The sequence below is a fragment of the Rissa tridactyla genome, chromosome 4 (assembly GCF_028500815.1).
Source record: "Rissa tridactyla isolate bRisTri1 chromosome 4, bRisTri1.patW.cur.20221130, whole genome shotgun sequence".
NCBI classification, from domain to species: Eukaryota; Metazoa; Chordata; class Aves; order Charadriiformes; family Laridae; genus Rissa; species Rissa tridactyla.
Genome location: NC_071469.1, coordinates 53,821,958 through 53,841,061, shown reverse-complemented (window position 1 = coordinate 53,841,061; position 19,104 = coordinate 53,821,958). Strand labels below are relative to the sequence as shown.

At 42.4% G+C, this 19,104-nt stretch overlaps 2 protein-coding genes across 3 annotated transcripts in view; one reads left to right on the top strand and one right to left on the bottom strand.

Moving 5' to 3' along the window:
• The window catches only part of CCDC88C (coiled-coil domain containing 88C), a 100,220-nt gene extending 93,721 nt beyond the window's left edge, over window positions 1-6,499 (top strand). Inside the window, exons 28-31 of one of the 2 annotated variants that reach the window (XM_054198502.1) lie at window positions 345-413; window positions 1,179-1,480; window positions 2,487-2,702; window positions 4,001-6,499. In XM_054198502.1, coding sequence (XP_054054477.1) covers window positions 345-413; window positions 1,179-1,480; window positions 2,487-2,702; window positions 4,001-5,014 — 1,601 coding nt within the window. In that variant the 3' untranslated portion in view covers window positions 5,015-6,499. The remainder of the gene's footprint in view (window positions 1-344; window positions 414-1,178; window positions 1,481-2,486; window positions 2,703-4,000) is intronic. The other variant, XM_054198503.1, reaches the window with a different exon arrangement.
• A 653-nt stretch (window positions 6,500-7,152) lies between these two features.
• ACTR10 (actin related protein 10) lies at window positions 7,153-18,829 on the bottom strand. The gene is made up of 13 exons (XM_054198504.1): window positions 18,677-18,829; window positions 18,033-18,105; window positions 17,418-17,500; window positions 15,764-15,872; window positions 13,989-14,096; window positions 13,555-13,622; window positions 13,167-13,246; window positions 12,731-12,766; window positions 11,309-11,388; window positions 11,145-11,218; window positions 10,661-10,742; window positions 8,982-9,183; window positions 7,153-7,785 (listed from the first exon to the last, which is right to left on the bottom strand). The coding sequence occupies exons 1-13, from the start codon at window positions 18,751-18,753 to the stop codon at window positions 7,604-7,606; spliced, it is 1,254 nt and encodes a 417-aa protein (XP_054054479.1). The 5' UTR covers window positions 18,754-18,829; the 3' UTR covers window positions 7,153-7,603.
• Between the last annotated feature and the right edge of the window lie 275 nt (window positions 18,830-19,104).

The window sequence follows — 19,104 nt, the reverse complement described above, 5'->3', positions numbered from 1 at the left end:
AAGAACCAAACTGAGAAAGAGACAGTAAGTTATTGTTGAACTTCAGTATTTGCATTACTTTGTTTTATAGTTGCTGTAAGAGCAAAACCTAGAATGTATTTCGTTGTGCAAAACAAATAAGTGAGAAAAACAAGATGAATCCTGAACAACTTGACTTGAAAAATGAAATGGTTTCTACTCTGTCCAGACTTTGGCATCCTGTGTATATTACATCGTTAATGTTTTCAAACTGACTTAGTTGCACGAAGTTGCACTTTGCTGCACTATTTTCAGAAGCCAGGCTGCGGCCAAGTCTTTTAGAAAATCAGAGGAACTTATTCAATGCTTGTTTTGTGTTTTTTCAGTGTCCAGGCCAAACAGTTTAGAGAGCAGTAGGAACGCTTCCAGCAGTAGTTCACCTCTCAATTTGAAAGGTAAACCTTTTACAGTTGAGTTCTGACAAACAGAAAGTGAAATTCCATGCCATTTTCCTTCCAATTAAATTTGAAAACTGTTGTTTTGAAACTGTAACGGTTATGCAATGTGGACATGGCTGTCTTGGGAATCCAAGCTGCTGGCAAGAAGCATTTTTCTAAGATTGATTCTGGCAAGGGGTGGCTTTTTTAAGGCAGGCACTCCAGTTTTGCATCAGTCTGACTGGCATCATATCGTGGGAAGTATCAGGCCGCTCTTGGACTTCTTTTACATCAACAGGTCTCTGCTGTTCTTACGCTGTACACAGCTTGTGTGTGGAATCTGTGTGCTCTGGAGATTTGCTTTTGCTGAAACTGTGCATCCTTGAAGGATGCCGGGAGACCTGACACTGGAAAAATCCACTTTCTGTTTTCCCACTGGCAGGTCCTGTCTCTCAGATCACATGCAGCCAAGACTGGGAGGTCTTCTAGTGGCACAGAGGTGGTAAAGAGGCCCCCTTACTATCTGTGTTGTTCCTAGTCTTTGGACAAGTAGTTGTGCTTGTTTAACACAGGGCCTCAAAGGAGGCACTGTAAAACGTTTACTAGTCCTGATTTTTCAAAGTTCTGACTGCCTTGAGTTCTATGGGAGAAGAAAGTAAGGTCAAAAACCCCACCCGGTCTGTGTGCAAATGGCCCTGGATGATCAAGTTCCTACCTCAGTGAGAAAACCTACTGAAATGAGGGAAGAACAGTGTCTTTAATGATATTTATGCTTCTCCTCAGGTTCCTTAGATCGTATCCATGGTAGAACTGAGAGCCTCAGCAGTGAAGATACGGTGCCAAGCAGAGAGGCACCAGCCTTGCTCCGAGACACCTATCCCTTTCACTCTGCTTCTGCCATCTTAAGCCCTAGCAGCAGGCATGAGTCCTCCTCCCACAGGAATGGTTTGATCAATTATGATATACCTCAGAAGAGTACTCCATCCCAGTCTTATGCAGGCAGGCAACGGTCTGCCTCACCTGGCAGTGAGATGGTAACTTTGGAAGAGTTCTTGGAAGAGAGCAACAGGCTGTCTCCACCAAGCGTAAGTAAATAGAGCTAGATAGCCCATCTCGGATGTCAAAAAGCTGCTCCAAGCTGATTCAGGGGGATGAGGGCATAGGGAGACAAGGAAAGACGAGAAGATCCCTGTTCATACGTGTGGAACCTTTAGAGAACTATTCAATCTTGAAAACTGAATGAAACAGTTCCAACAACTAAGGCAAGATTAACTTTCACACAGCACTCTGCTGATTTATTTTGGTGTATCAGCTATGGCAAGTCAGGCAGATAATTCACTGCAAGTACTGTGTATTGGACTGCCGGGGCTTTTTAATATCAAACACTTGTGGTCAAGGTTTCATATTACGTCATCAGTTCTCAGCTCCAGGTATTTTTATTTGTGAACTGATAAGTTTTCTGTGTCGTTTTCAGCTGCTAAGTCTGTAATTAGAAATGAAACCTAACAGTAGCCTTGAATTGAAGTGCAAGATACGCAGTTGTTAAAACCATCTCCTCATCTGAAAATACCATCAGTGCATTTGAGGGAGAATATTTTTCTTGCCGAAGGAAGTTCTCGATGCTTTCACCATGCGGCGTGTTTGTGTGCTGACTGGCACCATGCGCTTGGTTCGATAACTGCAAGAATATGTTGCACGTTGAAGTGCTTGGTCAGGAACGAAATGCTTGTTTTCTAGACAGCGTTTGTCTTTTACTGCTCAGACGTGCTGGACGGTAGTGAGGTGGTGCAGTATCGAGCATGTTGGTATCTTAAGAACAATTATTTGATAGTGTAAGATGTTTCTGTTTCATGAATGCCGTGGTAACAATATTGAAATCAACAGACCTGTACCATTTTATGGCATCAGTAAATGCTGGTCCTTGAATTTTCAGAGCAATATTTAAATATACCTTCTATTCTCTCATTATCCTTAATACAATTCTTAGTTCATAGAGATGTTTAAAATTTGATATTTTTTTTTTGGTGTGTCTGTAACTACTTGACCATGTCTCCATTTTCATTTCTTTCTGTCATCCTTGTTCCTTTTCAGCGTCGGCGCAGTTTAAATGAGAGTGAAATGATTTCATTGCACCAATTTCTGTTAGAAGCCGATGCCCTGTATCCCTCTTGCTACTCCCTATGTCCTTCCCTCCGTCAGGAACCTTCGCAATCACTCGAATCAGTCCTCAGTCATTCATGTCCTGACAGCGTGAGGCACAGAACAGGCAGGGGAAACAGGAGATCTACTTCACTGTATATCCCCAGGGTATCCGTTGTTCTTGCTATGAAGGCAACAGCTCCCAACTTACCACAGCTTTTGCTAGCGTATTAATACCTATCAAAGCATCCTGTAACTCCTTAGCTGTTATTTTAAAGGCTGCCAGATCACTTGCGTTAATTGCTCATAAGGTATTTCCCATGCTTGTTCATAAACATGCGTGCTTTTGGAGGACTAGTCATTCTGTAACGTTAATGTGCGTAACAGCAGCTTAAAGTGAAGTTAAAAATAATCCTAACGCTTTAACATTTAGTCGAGCATAGAAATCTTCCTGCTCTACTATTACCATTGACGGTGTTCACCTCTAGCAAATGAGTTTTGTGACTGGAAGAAATGTTTGGAACGCTAGTGAAATGAATGTATTAAGTTTTAACGGACTCCCTAGAGAAGAGTAAAGAAATTTCAAGAGCTTGTTAGAGCACGTTTTTCGTGAAGACAGCATGTCCCTTAACTATTCTGAGCATGCCTTGTACTAATAGTCCAATGGCAGATGATGAAATGTCACCATTTTTGGATTGCATGGACCATCCCCATGAAATATTCATTGTGTATTTTCTTTTAATGCCAGGTTAATTGTCTGACTTGAAATTTGAAAATTAATAGTGGGCAAGCAATCATATTTCCGTTTTTGTAATGGTGGTTTGTACATTTAATTATATCGTACATGCAGCTTTTAACATAGTGTATTGTCTGGGAGAGATGAGAGGAATCGGTGGGGAAGCAATGAAACTCTTGTAATGCTGGCACATCTCCCCAAGGTTTTCTCTCCTGTTACATCCCTGAAGTTACAGGGGAGTGTTCTCCATATGAACCGTACTCTGGAAGGTGACAGACCATCATTGATGTGCTTTAGGCAATCCTGCTCTAGCAGGGGAGTTGGACTAGATGATCTCTAGAGGTCCCTTCCAACTCTGAAGATTCCGTGATACCTGCTGATAACAATGGCTGATGTCATCAATATGATATTGATGTGACAGTGGCAGTGGCTGATGTGAAAGGAAGCAAAAGGGCTGCTGCCCAGGTTGCAAGCGAAATCAAAAGTTTTAAAAATTTAAGACAATTAATCTGGCAAACAAGATTTAATTAGGGCGAGCATGTTACTCCTTGATGTGGATTTATACCTGTTGTAAACATATCTTCTGTTCCCTACTTTAAATATAAAATCTACGGTTGTGTTTGTGTTGAATTGAGTGGGAAGGAAGGTTATCTGAACACAAAGCTCTGCATGATTCTTTACCCAAGAAGTGTTGTCATTAATGTGGTATGTGCATATTTTCTCACACCAGGACACCTCCAGTAACAGAGACGACTTGCTCAGCGATTATTTTAGGAAAGCAAATGAGCCTTCAGCTACTGGGAACCTGCTGGTTCAGCCGTCCAGAAAGGAGGCTGCTAAGGTGCCCACCAGTCTCGTTGCTCCAACTGTAAAGATGACCATCGCCAACGAAGAAGGAAGAACAGCTAAGCCTGGAAATTACATGAAGCCAAACCTCAGACAAGTCGAACCGGAGCCCCTGGCAAACTCCCCGGGGTCCCTTAAGCTTCCTCACACACCACAGCACCAGCCCGCCGGCGGGACGCGGCAGATGGCACAGCCTCAGCAGCCTGGAACCGCCAGCAGGAGGAGTACCTCACTGAACAGGGCATTCAGCTTAGCCTCTGCAGACCTCCTCAGAGCCACCGGCCCGGAGACGTACCGGCAGGAGAGCCCTCAGAAGTCGGCAGCGGAGCTGCGCGGGGGCAAGGACGCTGTCAGTCAGACCGCCAGGGCTTCTCTGCCAGCCGGCTCCCAGGCAACCTTAAGAGAGAGGCCGCAGTCCGCAAAGGTGGCAGGTTCAATGCAAGGTGTCGATTCCCGCTGTCGGCAGCTTGACGCGAGGCGCCTTTCCCTGGCCCCACCGAAGGATGAGAGGCCGCTCTCCTTCCATCAGTTCTCTGCCTCACCCACCGCATCCACCAGCAGCCTGAACGTGCCGCAGCAGGAGCGCCTGGGCCCCGGGCAGCACTACTCCCCAGCATCGCACGCTCCCGCTAAAGTCAAACCCAAGCCAGCCCCTCGTACTGGGGAGGTGGCCACAGCGGCCCCTGCCAGAGCTGTGTCCAGCAGCACCGAGGGAAATATTTGCCATGGGCAAGGCCAGGGTGATGCCCTACTTACCAAGTGCCAGGGTAAGCTGCCAGAAGGCAGCGCTGGGACCGTGGAGGAGCCCATGAGAGGAAGCAGCTCCAACAGCACTCCGGGGTCTCCGGACCCCCAGGGGGATCAGCAGACGGTTTGGTATGAGTATGGGTGTGTGTAACCCACGGGTGCAGACAGCAGTATGTGTGTTTGGTGTTGCTGACGGCTGGGTAGCATTTGTCTAGACACTGTGCCAGGTCTTAAAAGGCATCACCTGCATGCTGCTCCGAGTGTTCTCCGGGTACTGTCTCCTGGTTGGACACAGCATGATTAAGAGAAATGAGGAACGAAACCCCAGCCCTTCTCTTGACACTGTTGTGCCTAAAACAAGGTGGAAGCCTGACCTAATCTTCACAGCAGGCTCAGCACCTGGTCCTCACGGGTGCTGAGCATTCCCTGCTCCGGGAGAGGCTTAGCAGGGTCCTCAGTCATCGCTGCACTGTGCCCCCTCCTACCTGCATTAAAGAAGAGTTTCACAGGTCATGTGTGCGCTGAACCCAGCCCCACCGTTGATATACAATTTAACCATACTGAAAAGGTCATATAAAGCCAAACTTCTCCCCCAAAGACAGAACCAGACACTTGGCTTAGGTAGCTCAAAGAGAAAGCTGAAGAGCAAAAGTGTGTGGCTTTAGCTGTGGATCTGTTCAAATCAATTCTTGTTGCCACAGCCCCATTTTATAGAGGCAACGTGTAGACTTTAAGGGTCACGTCTTCCCGCTGGGTGTGTGTAGGGCAGAGAGGCAGCATAATCCCCCCCTCCCACCGCCTCCGCTCCCGCTGCAGCTCGGTGGGTCCCTGACCCTGCAAGCCAAGTGGTGCTGCCTTTTGAAACTCCTTTTATCTTTTATACAAACACTGGAACTAACGCAGCCTTTCAGGGGAGATGCCACTACAATTGCAAAGGTGGCATCTCATGTACAAAAGTGTCTTGTATGTATATAAGAAGTATTGTATAGGAATGCTGTGGAAATTGTATTATTACATCCTTGTGTGCATGACAGCCCACATCCTAAGCAATCTGTGGGATTTTGTCTCTTAGAAATCCTTGTTTGTCTCCAAGAACTTTGCTCAGTATAGGAAGCAAAATAATTTTGTAAACATGAGAAAGAAATATACTTTTAAAAAATCTATTTATGTGCAAAGAAGCTCCTTGTATGTTTCTGTCCAGACTGTCATCAGCTGCTTATGTATATATGATCAAATGCTATCTTTAATTCTATTTCATATTTGTAAAGCTCTTTTTCTTGCAATAGACTAAATCCTTAAAAAAAAAATACTTGTTTTGCTGGTTCTGATTTAATCTAGTAAAAGCTGAAACTGATTCAGCTGAGGATGTTTTTGTTATCTAGTATGTAGTAATCCCATTCTGGAAACTACAAAATTGTTTATAATAAAGATTAAAATAAAATAGATGGATGTTGTACTACTTTTTTTTTTTTTTCTTGGAACAATCATGATTCGTGGCGCCGGGTGGAGATCTGTCTGCAATAGCTTTGTGTGAGCCTCAGCATTGATTTGCATTGCTGTGTGCCAGAGTTGTGTTCGTCTTTATCATGTTGCCACAAAAGGCGTATGAGTAAGTCTTTCCCTTTGATTGTAACCTTCTTATTGAAGCCTTTGGGAGGATTGATCATGCAAATGAAGTGACTTCCAGGTCACTGTAGAATCAGACCGTTAGGATTTTTATGCTTCTCTGACCACTTCAGACCGCGCTAAGTGTGCTGTCGGTTTCACCAAGCTTGCATTTTGTGCTTAACTCCCAGGATTCCTTACAAAGGTGAGAAATTATTCGTCTTTGAACACGAAGAGAATGGCAAAAGGAGCTTTCTTCCTTCTCCGCTGTTTTAATTGCAAACCATAGTTTTGCAACAACTTTAAAATTATGTGTTGTAGAGCAATTTTAGAATGTACCGAGTGTTTTTTTTGGTAAACTGAAATTCTGCTTCCAGAAATTCCCTCTCAACATGGATTCTTGGCCAGATCACTAAAAATGGGTGTTTCTCCTTTGTTTCAGCTCTTTTTGGAGGCACGCGCTGGATGGCCCTACCAGCTGGACTGCCCAGGAGTTGATCTGTGAGTTGTCAGTTCCTGTAGATCTGCTTTTGCTATAAATAGTCACATACCCCTTAGTTGTCATTTTCTGAGTTATTTACAATTATTTACTTTCTCAGTTCTAGTGAGTTTGAATAAAAATATACTTAATACTTACATAGTACCTTTCAAGTACGGGATAATTTTAAATACAGCCCCAAATCATTTCCTCACATGTGATTCAAGGGTGGAATATTTTAATACGGAATTTGGCAGAAAAGCTTCCATAGATCACAGAACACTTCCCATAGCAGACTGCCCTTCATTCTTCTAAGCACACTTAAAAACAAATGATCTTAAAAAAAATTTTCTCACCAATGTAATTTACTGTACAGATAAATAACAAACGACTCAGTAGGCTACAACTCATGAGGGTATAGAATTTCTTCAGAAGAGGAGAAAATAGCATAGTAGCTGCCAGAGCTAAGTTTTTAAACTATATCTGGATGTGGTTTTAAATAGTGTTAGTACCTACCACCATACTCCCCCCAGGACATCCACATTGTTCATATTTAATAGTGTTACAAACAAATTACTGAACTAAAAAAAAAAAAAGGCAACGCATATATGTCTACTTGAAATAGATGAGGAGAATCCTTACGTAGCATTTAGGTGCTTATTTCTCAGTCGAAAAAGCCCTCTTCATCAGTGGTGGGGGTGCTTTTCCAACATCAAACATCATTTCCAGTGGAGGGTTGTTAAGACAGCACCAGTCGGGTATGCGGCCTGTCTGGCTGTAATATTCTTTGGACACAGACCGGCTCCCGAGTATGTCCTGAAGTGCTCCAAAAATGGCTCCTACATTATTGGGAGAAAAAAATTGTTGCAATAATTTGATGTACTGGATTTCTCTTTCTACTTTTTTCCCCATCAAGAATCTCCACTATTCTTTTTCACCTCTGTCCCAAAAATTAAAGAAATTAAAGGATCTAGTGACTTTCCTTTTCAGTAGCCCAGCTAATCCCAAATTGCTCCCATTTATGTCCCTTGAAAGCAACTGAAAGCAAAGAATCATCTAGTCTCTGCTGACAGCAAAACTGGCCTAGCTGTCCTGCTTCTTACAAAAAGGTTTCCTAGAAGTTTTGATTTTAACCATTTTAAACAAAGAATCTTGTGTTTAAGGGAATGTCCTCTCCCCAAAAAGGGTGTCACACAATGCCCATGAGAAGTTTACACGAGCTGTGAGCAGATTCAGGCCGCAGCAGGTGACCAGCACTGGCAGCAAAGAAAAGTATCAGGGAACTTGGTGCATATAAATCATTCCTGTTTGCTAATCCTAAAAGTAGACTCCAAAAGTTTTAAAACTAAAATTTGATAAACAGTCACATTTCAAAGCATACGGAAATAAAATCTACCTTTACAGCTACAATTAGTTCCTCCTTCATACCAGATGGGCTCAGCTTATTAACTGAAGCATGAGTTCTTATCAACCTCAGAACTTCCCTTAAAGAATTGCTAGCGACACAAAGCCCTTCTTTTTCCCTAACAGCAACCAAAATCCGTTGCAGAATTGCCGTAATGTTATCGGCACTTGGGAACAGCACAGGGACTTAGCAGCCTCCAGCCTCTTCCCCAGCCTCTTCCCCAGCTCACAGCTCCTCGGTCAGTAATTAAACTTGTTTTTTTGAATAAGCAGATTTTTCCTCCCCGCAGCAGGTCTCCGCTCTGCTTAATCACCTTACTGGTGCCACCATCTGGCGGCCGTCCTGTACTGTACTTGAGTCACCAACTCGCCTTCCATAGCGCTCCTCCTGCAAATGGCATGTCACCTGTTCAAAGCTGCCATAACCTGCAGTGCCATTCTGCCCTCCACAAGTCCCTGAGGGAGCTTCACTCTGCCAGATTTCTTCCAGAAGGGCTCCACAGAGCTCCCGTGCAGCTTCATTGCAATAGTTCACCTAAGTTTTACTGCTATTTATTCACTACAAATCCCACTTGGAAGGTTTGGTTTTCCCCACTTTGTACCTTTGCTTAACAGCTGTTTTCATTCTTACCTCCCAGCCAGGCCACACAGTTGGGTTTGGCAGGCGGAGTGTGAATTCTGAAGGTTTTAGTCGCAAGCGTTTCTTTGTATTTCGGTTTCTCTACCAGGTACCTGATTTCAGCCATGAGCCTGTGAAGGAATCCTGGCAACATAGCGGTGCCACCAATGACTACTAAGTTCTCTGCCAGCTGCTTCCTGGTGTCTATGGGACACTAATGCAAACAGGAATGATAAAACAAACGAACAAAACCAAAACACTTTAACTGAGGTCGCAGAACTGTCTGGAACATTCTGTCATCAACAGTTGCACGTCTTTGTTAGAAATTCAGTCTTCCCATGCACTTCAGTTGCTCTTTTCTGATACTTAGCTGAAACATAACCAACATTATGTTTTCCCCAAACTTCCCAAGAAAACCAGGCTTAAGGAAGTGCCCAGTTGAGGTTTACGGGAGCATGCTGTGAGTCCCTGTAAAGCTCTTCACCTGAGACAGGCCAAGATAAGAGGACAGAGGTATCAGCGACAGTAATTCCCATGAGTTCTGGGAGAAGATGTGCCAGAGAGAGGTGAAGCCTCGACCGGTGCTCTCAAAGAGGGAAAAGTTACATATGAGATGGACTCTTTTTAGCTCCATGCAGCAGAATGGCAATACAAAAGTCTCAGTGGCAGAAAAGGTTTCTGCTGGATCTTGCCTCGGCAGCAGATAATCCAAGCAGAAGATGCAGAGGCGCAAGAAAACCAAGCTTTGCCAGTTCTGCCCTTCACAAACAGATCTGGGCTGTCCCAAAAAAATTCCAGGCTGCTGTGATCCTCTTGTCCAGCGGAAGTAACTGTTCAACGCTTGCAAATTTAACATTTGATGCAAGGTAAGTGCCTAGAGGTACGGAGGTGAGGGGTCCAGGCACAGACAGATCTTGTTAAACAATTTGTTTTCATAAGGAATTCTAATTGAAATGTTTGTCACGTCATCCAAGCCTATGGCTCTCCAATAAATTATGTCTCAGCAAATTAATTTAAACAGCACCAATAACTACAGGAAGCCAACTTTAATTAACATTCATATACCACCATATAATGAAAATTTCCATTTATAGTGGTTTTTAATGCATTTTTTCCTAAATATAATAAGAAATGAAACATTTTTATATGCCAAGAAAATTTTCCATAATATATCTAATATACTGCCTGCAATAGAGATATCCAAATTAATTTTATTCTATCTTAGATAAACCAGCAGTCTGCACAACGCATAAAGTCTAACTCTGAGCAAAACATTTTGAAAAAAGAAGCAAAATACTTCTGTCATTTCAGTTTAAGCAGTGTAATTCCTTTAACACCAAGTATTAGCTACTCCTTCGTCATTATGTATGTAGAGCCTCACCCCCAAATAAACGCAAGCTGATTTATTACTTTTGCTGAGAGGTGAGCACTACGTTTCTTAGAACCCCTCCTAGACATACTGTAGTAGACCAAAGAGTAAAAAAAACTGTCACAGAGTGGGTGACACATGGTGACTTGCTACCCCACAGCCATTCACCACGTTGCAGAACCCTAGGAGTCATGCTGTGATAAACTTTTGAAACCAGTCGCAACCTGCAGTCACCAGGGCGTTACTCTAGAAAGAGTCATTTCTAACAGCAGGTTCCCTAAGGCTGGAGGCGTTCAATAAATTCTTTATAATATAAAGATACCTGAATGAGTGAATCTAAGATCAAAGTGGCCACAGATGTCTCTTCATTATCCTGTTCAAATAGTATTTCGACAACGGAGTCTCTGTTGAAAAGACAGGAAATGAGTGTTAACGAGAAGCAATACTACACTATGAGCTAATGCTCACGAGCAGCAGGGCTGGAAACAACAACCAACGTCCTGCTGACAACGCACGTCACTGCTGCTTCTGTCACACAGTCCCTGCACCACGCGGTGCCAACAGGGAGGAGACAGTGCCCCGTTCACTTCACTAAAGCCATCATCTCATCTTCAACTATGAGCTCTCCGGCGAAGCTGCACCTTTTATTATGGGCTTGCACTGTGCCCAGGACAAAGCCTTAAATTAAGGGACATTAAAAGTATATGGAAGTCTTTAATTAAAATTAGATTTTATGAAAATTTATGTGCTTTTAGAGTGAAAATATATCCTCCTAAAGATAAGCACTCCGCTACAGTATTTCTCACCTGATGGGACCAACTACATGGAGAATCTTTTCTCCATCTAAAGGATAGTCCACGTCTGGAGGCGGTGAAGGACGCTAGAAATAAAACAATACATGCATTATTTTAGAGGCCAAGAAGGCTACATCCACTTCAAAAGGCTAGGATAAGCTTCATTCTCCACCCACCTCAGCGCTGCCATCAATGTTGAACTTGGCTGCTTGGATTTTCAGTCCACGTTGGAGATCACTCACGAAACAAGTGCGGACTTCATAGAAGAAAAGCAAGGGACAGAAAAGAGACTCTGTTGGATCCTTTCATCACCAATACAGACAATAATTTTGATTGATTAATTTAAACAAGAACACGCACTTTAGGGCCTTGCTGGTCCAAGTCATTATCAAGTAAATAAATAAAAAATACGTTTCTACACTTCAGCAGAGTTCAGATGCTATCATCTAGACCACGAGTTTAAAAGAAGCCAACAACAAAACTATGCTAGGACAGGCAAGGTTTCTCTTAGGCAAGTTACCTAAGATTTAAAGACAGAGGGACATTACTAATTGTGCCTTTGGTTGCCACAAGGTGCCAGGGATCGTATTCTGCTGTCAAATACACCACTGTGGGTCTCGCAGCATGGCTTCAAACAAGACACTGTTCGTTTTTCAAACAAGCTGTGATCATGCAGTTTTTTTCCTAGTGCAACTCTTCAGAACTCTAAGAACTCCAGAGGTTTGTTTTTTCCTCCAGGCAACACTGAGAGAGCACAATTTCATTTGTGTCCCAGCTGTTACATTATATACTTACTTATTTGCATCTAGCACAAACGAGTATCTTCTTCATAAATGGTTGTCACAAAGAAACAACCCTTCAATAAACGGGCAACCATAATTTCAACCCAAGCACAGCATATCCCGTTCCAAAAGACTGAATAAAAACCAGAACTGATCAGAAAACAGTGTTCAAGTCCAGGAATTACAAAAGCAACTTCCATTTGATAAAGCACCAGTTGCATTTAAGTTATTATTTTGCATTTGGCTGATGGATTTCTTCCTAATTTGGCCCAGGAGATATATACTAGTTGCTATTTTCTACAATTATATATATTTTTATATCTGTTGCACGTGAAACATTACATAGGAATTCATCCATGTTCTGCCTAAAGATAGGCTCTATGCTTTCTGGTGTAAATGTAGTCCTTGACTCATCTCGCCTACCTGATTAACACACCAAAATGTCTTTTATACATACTTTTTTTTTTTTTGGCAAAATTGACTTTAAGGCAAACTGAGTCATCTTAGTTAATTTATAAACAAAATTAGATCTGCTAACTCTAAGTCACAACAGTGTAATACCCTCTCTGCGCTAGTCTACCAACTGTATCCATAAGCTACTTCTTGACGAACACAAAGGCTAAACCTGAGAGAAGGATTCAACGTGGTTTTGGTTTAGCTTTCAAAGAGCAAGAACACTGCACGTTCTTCCAGTAGGTAAGAAATATGATAAACAGAAATGATAAATTCCTAAACGTAAAGTCTTGCACATTTGTTATTATTGTACTCTACGGCACAATTTAATAAAGTGGAGTTCCATGAAGCAGAAAATTTTACCTTTGATATCCTCTACTATGTCTTCTGGAACTGAGCCTGAAATGAAAAAAAAACAACTTAGAACAAAAGCTTTTTAAGTATAAAGAGAATTTTAGAATGAAACCAAGTTTGAATTATATTTAGTACAATAAAGTTTCACTTTCTTAGCAGCTTTTAAAGATTTCTAAGGAAGAAATAATATTAAGAACAGAAAAAAAAGTTTGTCTTCTCTCAAAACAAAATGAAAAATTACTACAGAAATTTTATATTGGCCTTCATTCAAACCTACTGCTATGAGTGGCTTATCATAAAAATAATTATTTAATACTGAGAAAGAAATCACGTAAGTAGATCACATAAGATGCGATGAACGCTAAACTCATTTTATTCACTGTCAGTATTAATCCACTTTCCCCCGTGCAAGTTCACAGCACGTGCCACATCAAACAGACCTTACCCATCACAGACGGAAGGCTTTGTCCTTTGGCTAATCCTGTGTCAACTGTGCACTGCTCCAACAACTGGTATTCCAGCTCCCTAAAATGTGGCACATTAAGTTAGTTTCAGAGAGCTATTAACTCAGGCTGATTCTCTATATTATGCTTACGGGACAGTATTTATTCCCTTCAGTTATATTCTTCTAAATATAAAGTGAAGCAGATCTGATTGCCACAGCTTTTAGTACATCAACAAAAACCAAACAGTAGTGACTTTAAAATATCAGATGCTGTCGCAGCAACAGTTATGATTTAAGTCACGTTCAATAGGAATCTTTGGTCATTAGTCAAAGATGAACTCTGACAAATAAATAATCAGTAACTTGGAACATGTAACCGTGAACTTACTTGTGGATAGCCTTTCCTCCCAAAGGAAGAGAACCCCAGCAGCTCAGAATGGGAATTCCATCATATATCTACACGAAGATCAGGAAATTCTCCTCTTTTGTTATGAGTTTTCAGTCTGATAGAACTAAATACTTTTTCCCCCCCCTCAACATTCTCTTGCATTAGCTATTGCAAACACTTTCTAACTACTTTTCTCCAAAACTGATTTCTGGTATATAAAGGCTGAAGTTATGAACCACCCTTCCCAAGTTTCGGGGGAACACGGATTTAGCATGTCAGCTGTAAAGAGATTCCCCAAGTCATGATATCTTACAGTCAAAAGCCAGACTGGCTGATCACTTCCTATTTTTTTTGAGCATATCTGAAGTCTATAAAAATATCATCTTGTCACAACAGCCTTATTGCTGAAAATTTTGTATATTATTAAAGGATACAGGCAGCACCAAGCTTTCTGCATATCCACAATCTAGCACCATTGCTGAATTGATCCCAAGTGTCAGCAGAGCCATTAGATGACTTGGAGCAAACAAAACGGAAGGTACCTACATCGGAACCAAGAGGACAATTGACAGAAGAGGGGGAAAAAAAAAAAACAAAAAAAACACACCACAAGCCACTCAAAGCACTGATGCTTTCCCTAAATGTCATATTAAAAGCAAGATCCAAACAATGGTATCTTGCACTATCCATTTTTAATTTAGTTTTTGAGGTAGTGTAGTATTGAACAAAATAGAACAGGATTATAAATTCTTATCTATGGTACATACCAGTGACTTCTGCAATAATGAATCTTGGAATGGGCTTGTAAGGAGTGCAAGTGTTAACTACTGAACTCTAAGATGAGTCATAGATCAGGTTCCTTATTGTCATTGTCGCTGAAATTAAAGAAACTAAAACACAGCTACTTGAAATGTTGTATAAAGACTTGAAGATGTGAACAAAGGCGCCAGAAAGCCCATCAAAATGTGCCTCATGACAACAAACTGTTGCACACAACCTTGCACCAGAGGCTATTTAAAACACTCTGCCCAATGCAGTGCGGAAACTCAAGTCAAAATTACACAAGAATTAATTCCTTCTCCCAGAATTCCATAAATCAGGTTTCCTAGATAGCGACAGTTCCTTTAATGGAATACACCTTAAAGTGTGAATTAAGTGAGCAATTTCGATAAACCCTGCATTTAAGGGCAACACTACTGATACTTAGTCCAGAGACACAAGTTACAACAGTGACCTTGTATTAATATGCCACTCTTACTCTTTGCACCAAATGGAAACGCTAGCCAGAGAGAACTGACCTCACATCAGTATCAGCTGGCTTCTGAACAAGTTACAAAATCCCTCCATCAAAATATGACTTTCCAAGTCACGAGCCATTTTTGACAACCCATTTTGCACGGGAATGCTTTATCTGAGACATTTTTTTTTCCTGTACAGGGATTAGAAGAAAAAACCCCACCCCCCAAAGCACTCGAATCTTTCAGCAATTTCAAGTCATCAGAACATTTTATCAACAGCAGAAAAGAATTAGTGGAAGTTTAAGATTAGCTGGTAAGCTATGATGTGGAAGCACAGTGAGGAAGTACTGCAGACAAACTAGTTTCACCACTTTTTACAGAAGAACCTTAACCTTTGTTCTATCTGAATTAAGCATGGATTCACCTTCCAAAACATTTTCCATTAGAACTAAGCAAGAATTAGGTTCAGACTTTTCTTCAAAAAGACTGATTATGCAGAGAAGGTAATAGATTTCAGGTAAGTTTGTATCTAAATGAGTACAGCCAGAGGTTAGATCACGTGCTAAGCAAAGATATTGACTCTGGTAGAAGTCAGGAGATTTGCTGACAGAGCACTAAAAAGTGTTTAAATATAAATTCTGGCTTCAGGCAGCGCTCAATGGGGATTATTGGATCTGTCTGGAACAGTGCGATGTGAGCTGTATTTTTGTAGAAGCCAGAGAAACCTTTCAGATCCTTGTTAATAGCTCCTGTTTTGTGGCCTCGTGAAGAGTCAGAATGGAACAAAAATGGCCTTTAGTCCAATCTCCAAGCCCTGCTTCCCCATCAGCTTGCTTTCATCTTCTTAATGCCTCTCTCATTCTTTTGGCATTATTTTCATTTCTTTGTCCACATTTGGTAGTGACTGTAAGTAAAATTTCTACTGGCAAGTGCTATGCTGAACACATACAGTAGTTATGTAAAACACATACCTCAAAATGCTTGAAAAGGACTCTCGTGAGAGTATCTCTGAAGTGTGAAGGGCACAAGACAGATTCTATGATCACAACACGGCGGTCTCTAGGATTCACCAGCAGATGCCTAAAAACGGCAAGACGTGTAAAACAACACTGGTAAGTTTAAGCACACATTATGAGACCCACTTCGTTTTCATATTCCATTCTCCTCAAAAATCCTAAAAAATTGCATTTAGATAGCACTTTCTACAGCTCATCCCAAAGCCTTTTTTCCAAATTTAAAAAAAAACACAACACTTTCCTAGAAGAAAGTTAGGGAACTGAGTTACAGAAAACGAGTTACAGAGCTATCTGCCAGCAGGCTATAGTTAGAATCATAGAATCATTTAGGTTGGAAAAGACCCTTGGGAGCATTGAGTCCAACCATCAACTCCACGCTACAAAGTTCTCCGTTACACCATATCCCTTAACACCACATCTAAACGACTCTTAAACACATCCAGGGCTGGTGACTCCACCACCTCCCTGGGCAGCCTATTCCAGTGTCTGGCCACTCTTTCTGTGGAGAATTTTTTCCTAATGTCCAGTCTAAACCTACCCTGCTGCAGCTTGAACCCCTTCCCTCTTGTTCTATCACTAATTACCTGTGAGAAGAGACCAGCACCAACCTCTCTACAATGTCCTTTCAAGTAGCTGTAGAGAGTGATGAGGTCTCCCCTCAGCCTCCTCTTCCTCAAACTAAACAGTCCCAGCTCCTTCAATCGCTCCTCATAAGATTTATTCTGCAGGCCCTTCACCAGCTTCGTTGCCCTCCTCTGCACTCGCTCCAGCACCTCGGTATCTCTCTCGTATTGAGGTGCCCAGAACTGGACACAATACTCAAGGTGTGGCCTCGCCAGTGTTGAATATACATTACACACTTCTAAATCAATACAAAGAAATGCAAAACTAGGCATGCACAACAGTCATTAATGGCTTGTCCAGTATCATACAGTGTGTGCACAGAAGAGGAAGAATGACAAGGTGCCCTGATTTCAGTGTAAGAGAATGGAATTGTCCTGAGTTCAGTTACACAGTGATGATCAAGGACAGGGAAAAAAAAATAAACCCACACCAGAAGATCCGAGGCACAGAAATTAAGTGCTTGTCTCCCTGTGTCAAGTGATGATTTTAACTATGTAAAAATAAGGACTGGAAGTAAAGATAAAAGACTTAAGTCCAACTTCATTATTCACTAATGGTACTAAAAATACAATAAAGAGATGTATTAGTGAGGTAAAAATATTCCACAGGTTTAAGATTCCTCCTTCCAAACCACTGTCACGTGGACTTCAGCCCTACCAAAATAAGCACAACTCCTTAAGTAATAACTTTCTCCTATCAAGTCCTTTACGAGTTCCACAGTTAAAAGGCAACTTACCAAATACTTTTTATTTCTAGAGCACAACTGATGCTGCAGGGCACTAACTCTTTGTCATATAACCTGAATCTCAGCACCACTGAATTTCTCCACTGCAAGAACGCAACCAGGCAGCCACCTGCAAAATCTTCTTTCTGTTTTTTTTTACTCAGGTAGAGAGCAGCCTCCAGTCACATTTCTAATGCCCCCCCATGTACTCACAAAAGAGCTGCAGAAGGTTTGAATAATTAACATCCAAGTATCTCTTACCTGAAATACAGTACATGGATAAATTCCTTCAGATACGAGTATAGCTCTTCTGTATTAATATTATACTGAATAACTTTGACAGGCTGTAAAGTAAAAATATCCAGTGTCAGCTTAAATAATAGGCAGTGATTATATATAAAGAAAAATATGTATGATATATATATATATGATAATATATCTGGACATATATAATCAGACATAAATAAAGAAATGCTCGCTCTTGTCTGATTTGCTCTATGTCCTTAACAATGCATCTCATAAACTCACCCTATAACTAAACTCCAGAGTTTATTAACACTAATTTTTTGTACTAGTATCTTCTCTGAACATTAGTTCCCCAAAGCTGCCATCCTCTACTGAGGAGAAAAAAAAAAGCATAGCTAGGCAAAGAAATTTCTCAATAAACGTCCCAAACATAAGCTGCACAGGTGATGAGTACCAATTAACATCTGTGTTATCACACTTACTTGTATCTAGTTACAACCTTTTAATAGCAGCAGTTATAAGATAATGAAAAATAGCTTATGATGGACAGAATATGTATCTGCAAATTCTTTCTATACCATAACATACCAGACATTGTAAAGGTAAAACAGTTCAGGGAAAATAGTTTACCTTTGTGACATTTGGTTTCTTTATTTCACTAGGAATAATGCATCTCGGTCCTGTTTCTCCTGCAAAACCACACCTAAAAGACAGTGTTGAAAACCTTATCATTTGAAGTCACTATTTAACATTTGGGCCTAGGGATCATCACAGAGTAATTAATCAGGGATGTTTCTGTAACTGCAAAGAGATGTTTTGCATATAGCTTTTCTGTCTAGCCGTTTTTAATGAGAATGATTTTATATCTTTTTATTGACTCCCTCTCAGCTGCATTAAGCAAGTTTTATTCACTTCTGTAAAGGCCTGTGATGCTTGACTCTGACGTGCCTGCTGCCTTCTGCTGAGAAGAGCTTTCTGTTTACAGACATCCACCTGCAACCTTCCTTACTGCTTATTACATTCCCAAAGAAATACCTTCCTGTGTCCTCCATACGGGCCCACAGTTTTCACTGAAGTTCTCACTAAAAACAGGCAAGATTAAGCTACCGGGCTTGTACAACGCAGATCGCCACAGAAGAGGGATGACAGGTGAGGACACACCCCCCCCACCCCAATTATTTATCCCGACGGCAGGCCAGCCCCTCAGCCGCGACACCGGCTCCACGGAGAGCAGCCTGTCGCGACAGGAAAGCGGGCGGGGCGGCGCCACTCACTTGGTGAAGGCCTCGCCCAGGTCTATCACCACGGCGGTTTTCTCCGCGCCGCTCCCCAGCCCCTCGTACACCGGCATCACGGCCTCCCTTTGCCTCAGCGGCGGCGGAGCGGCGAGACCTTCCTCCCTCCCCTCCCCGGCGCGACGGGGCCTTTCTGCCTCCTCGGCGCGCCGGGCTGTCCGCGGCGCCTGTCCGCGCCTGCGCCGGCCCCGCCGCCCTCCCCGCGCCCCGCCGCCGCTGGCCGCCCGTCCTGCAGCGGTTGGAAGGAACAAGGAGCGCCTCGGTGGCGGTGGCGTACGTGGGGCGGCGCGGCTCTCCCTCAGTCGCGGCCCGGCGGCGGGCAGGGCCTCTACTAGGGAGAAGGGCGGGATGAGGCCCCTGAGGCGCAGGCGGGGCGGGCCGGGCGTGAGGGCGGCCTGGCCTCCGTG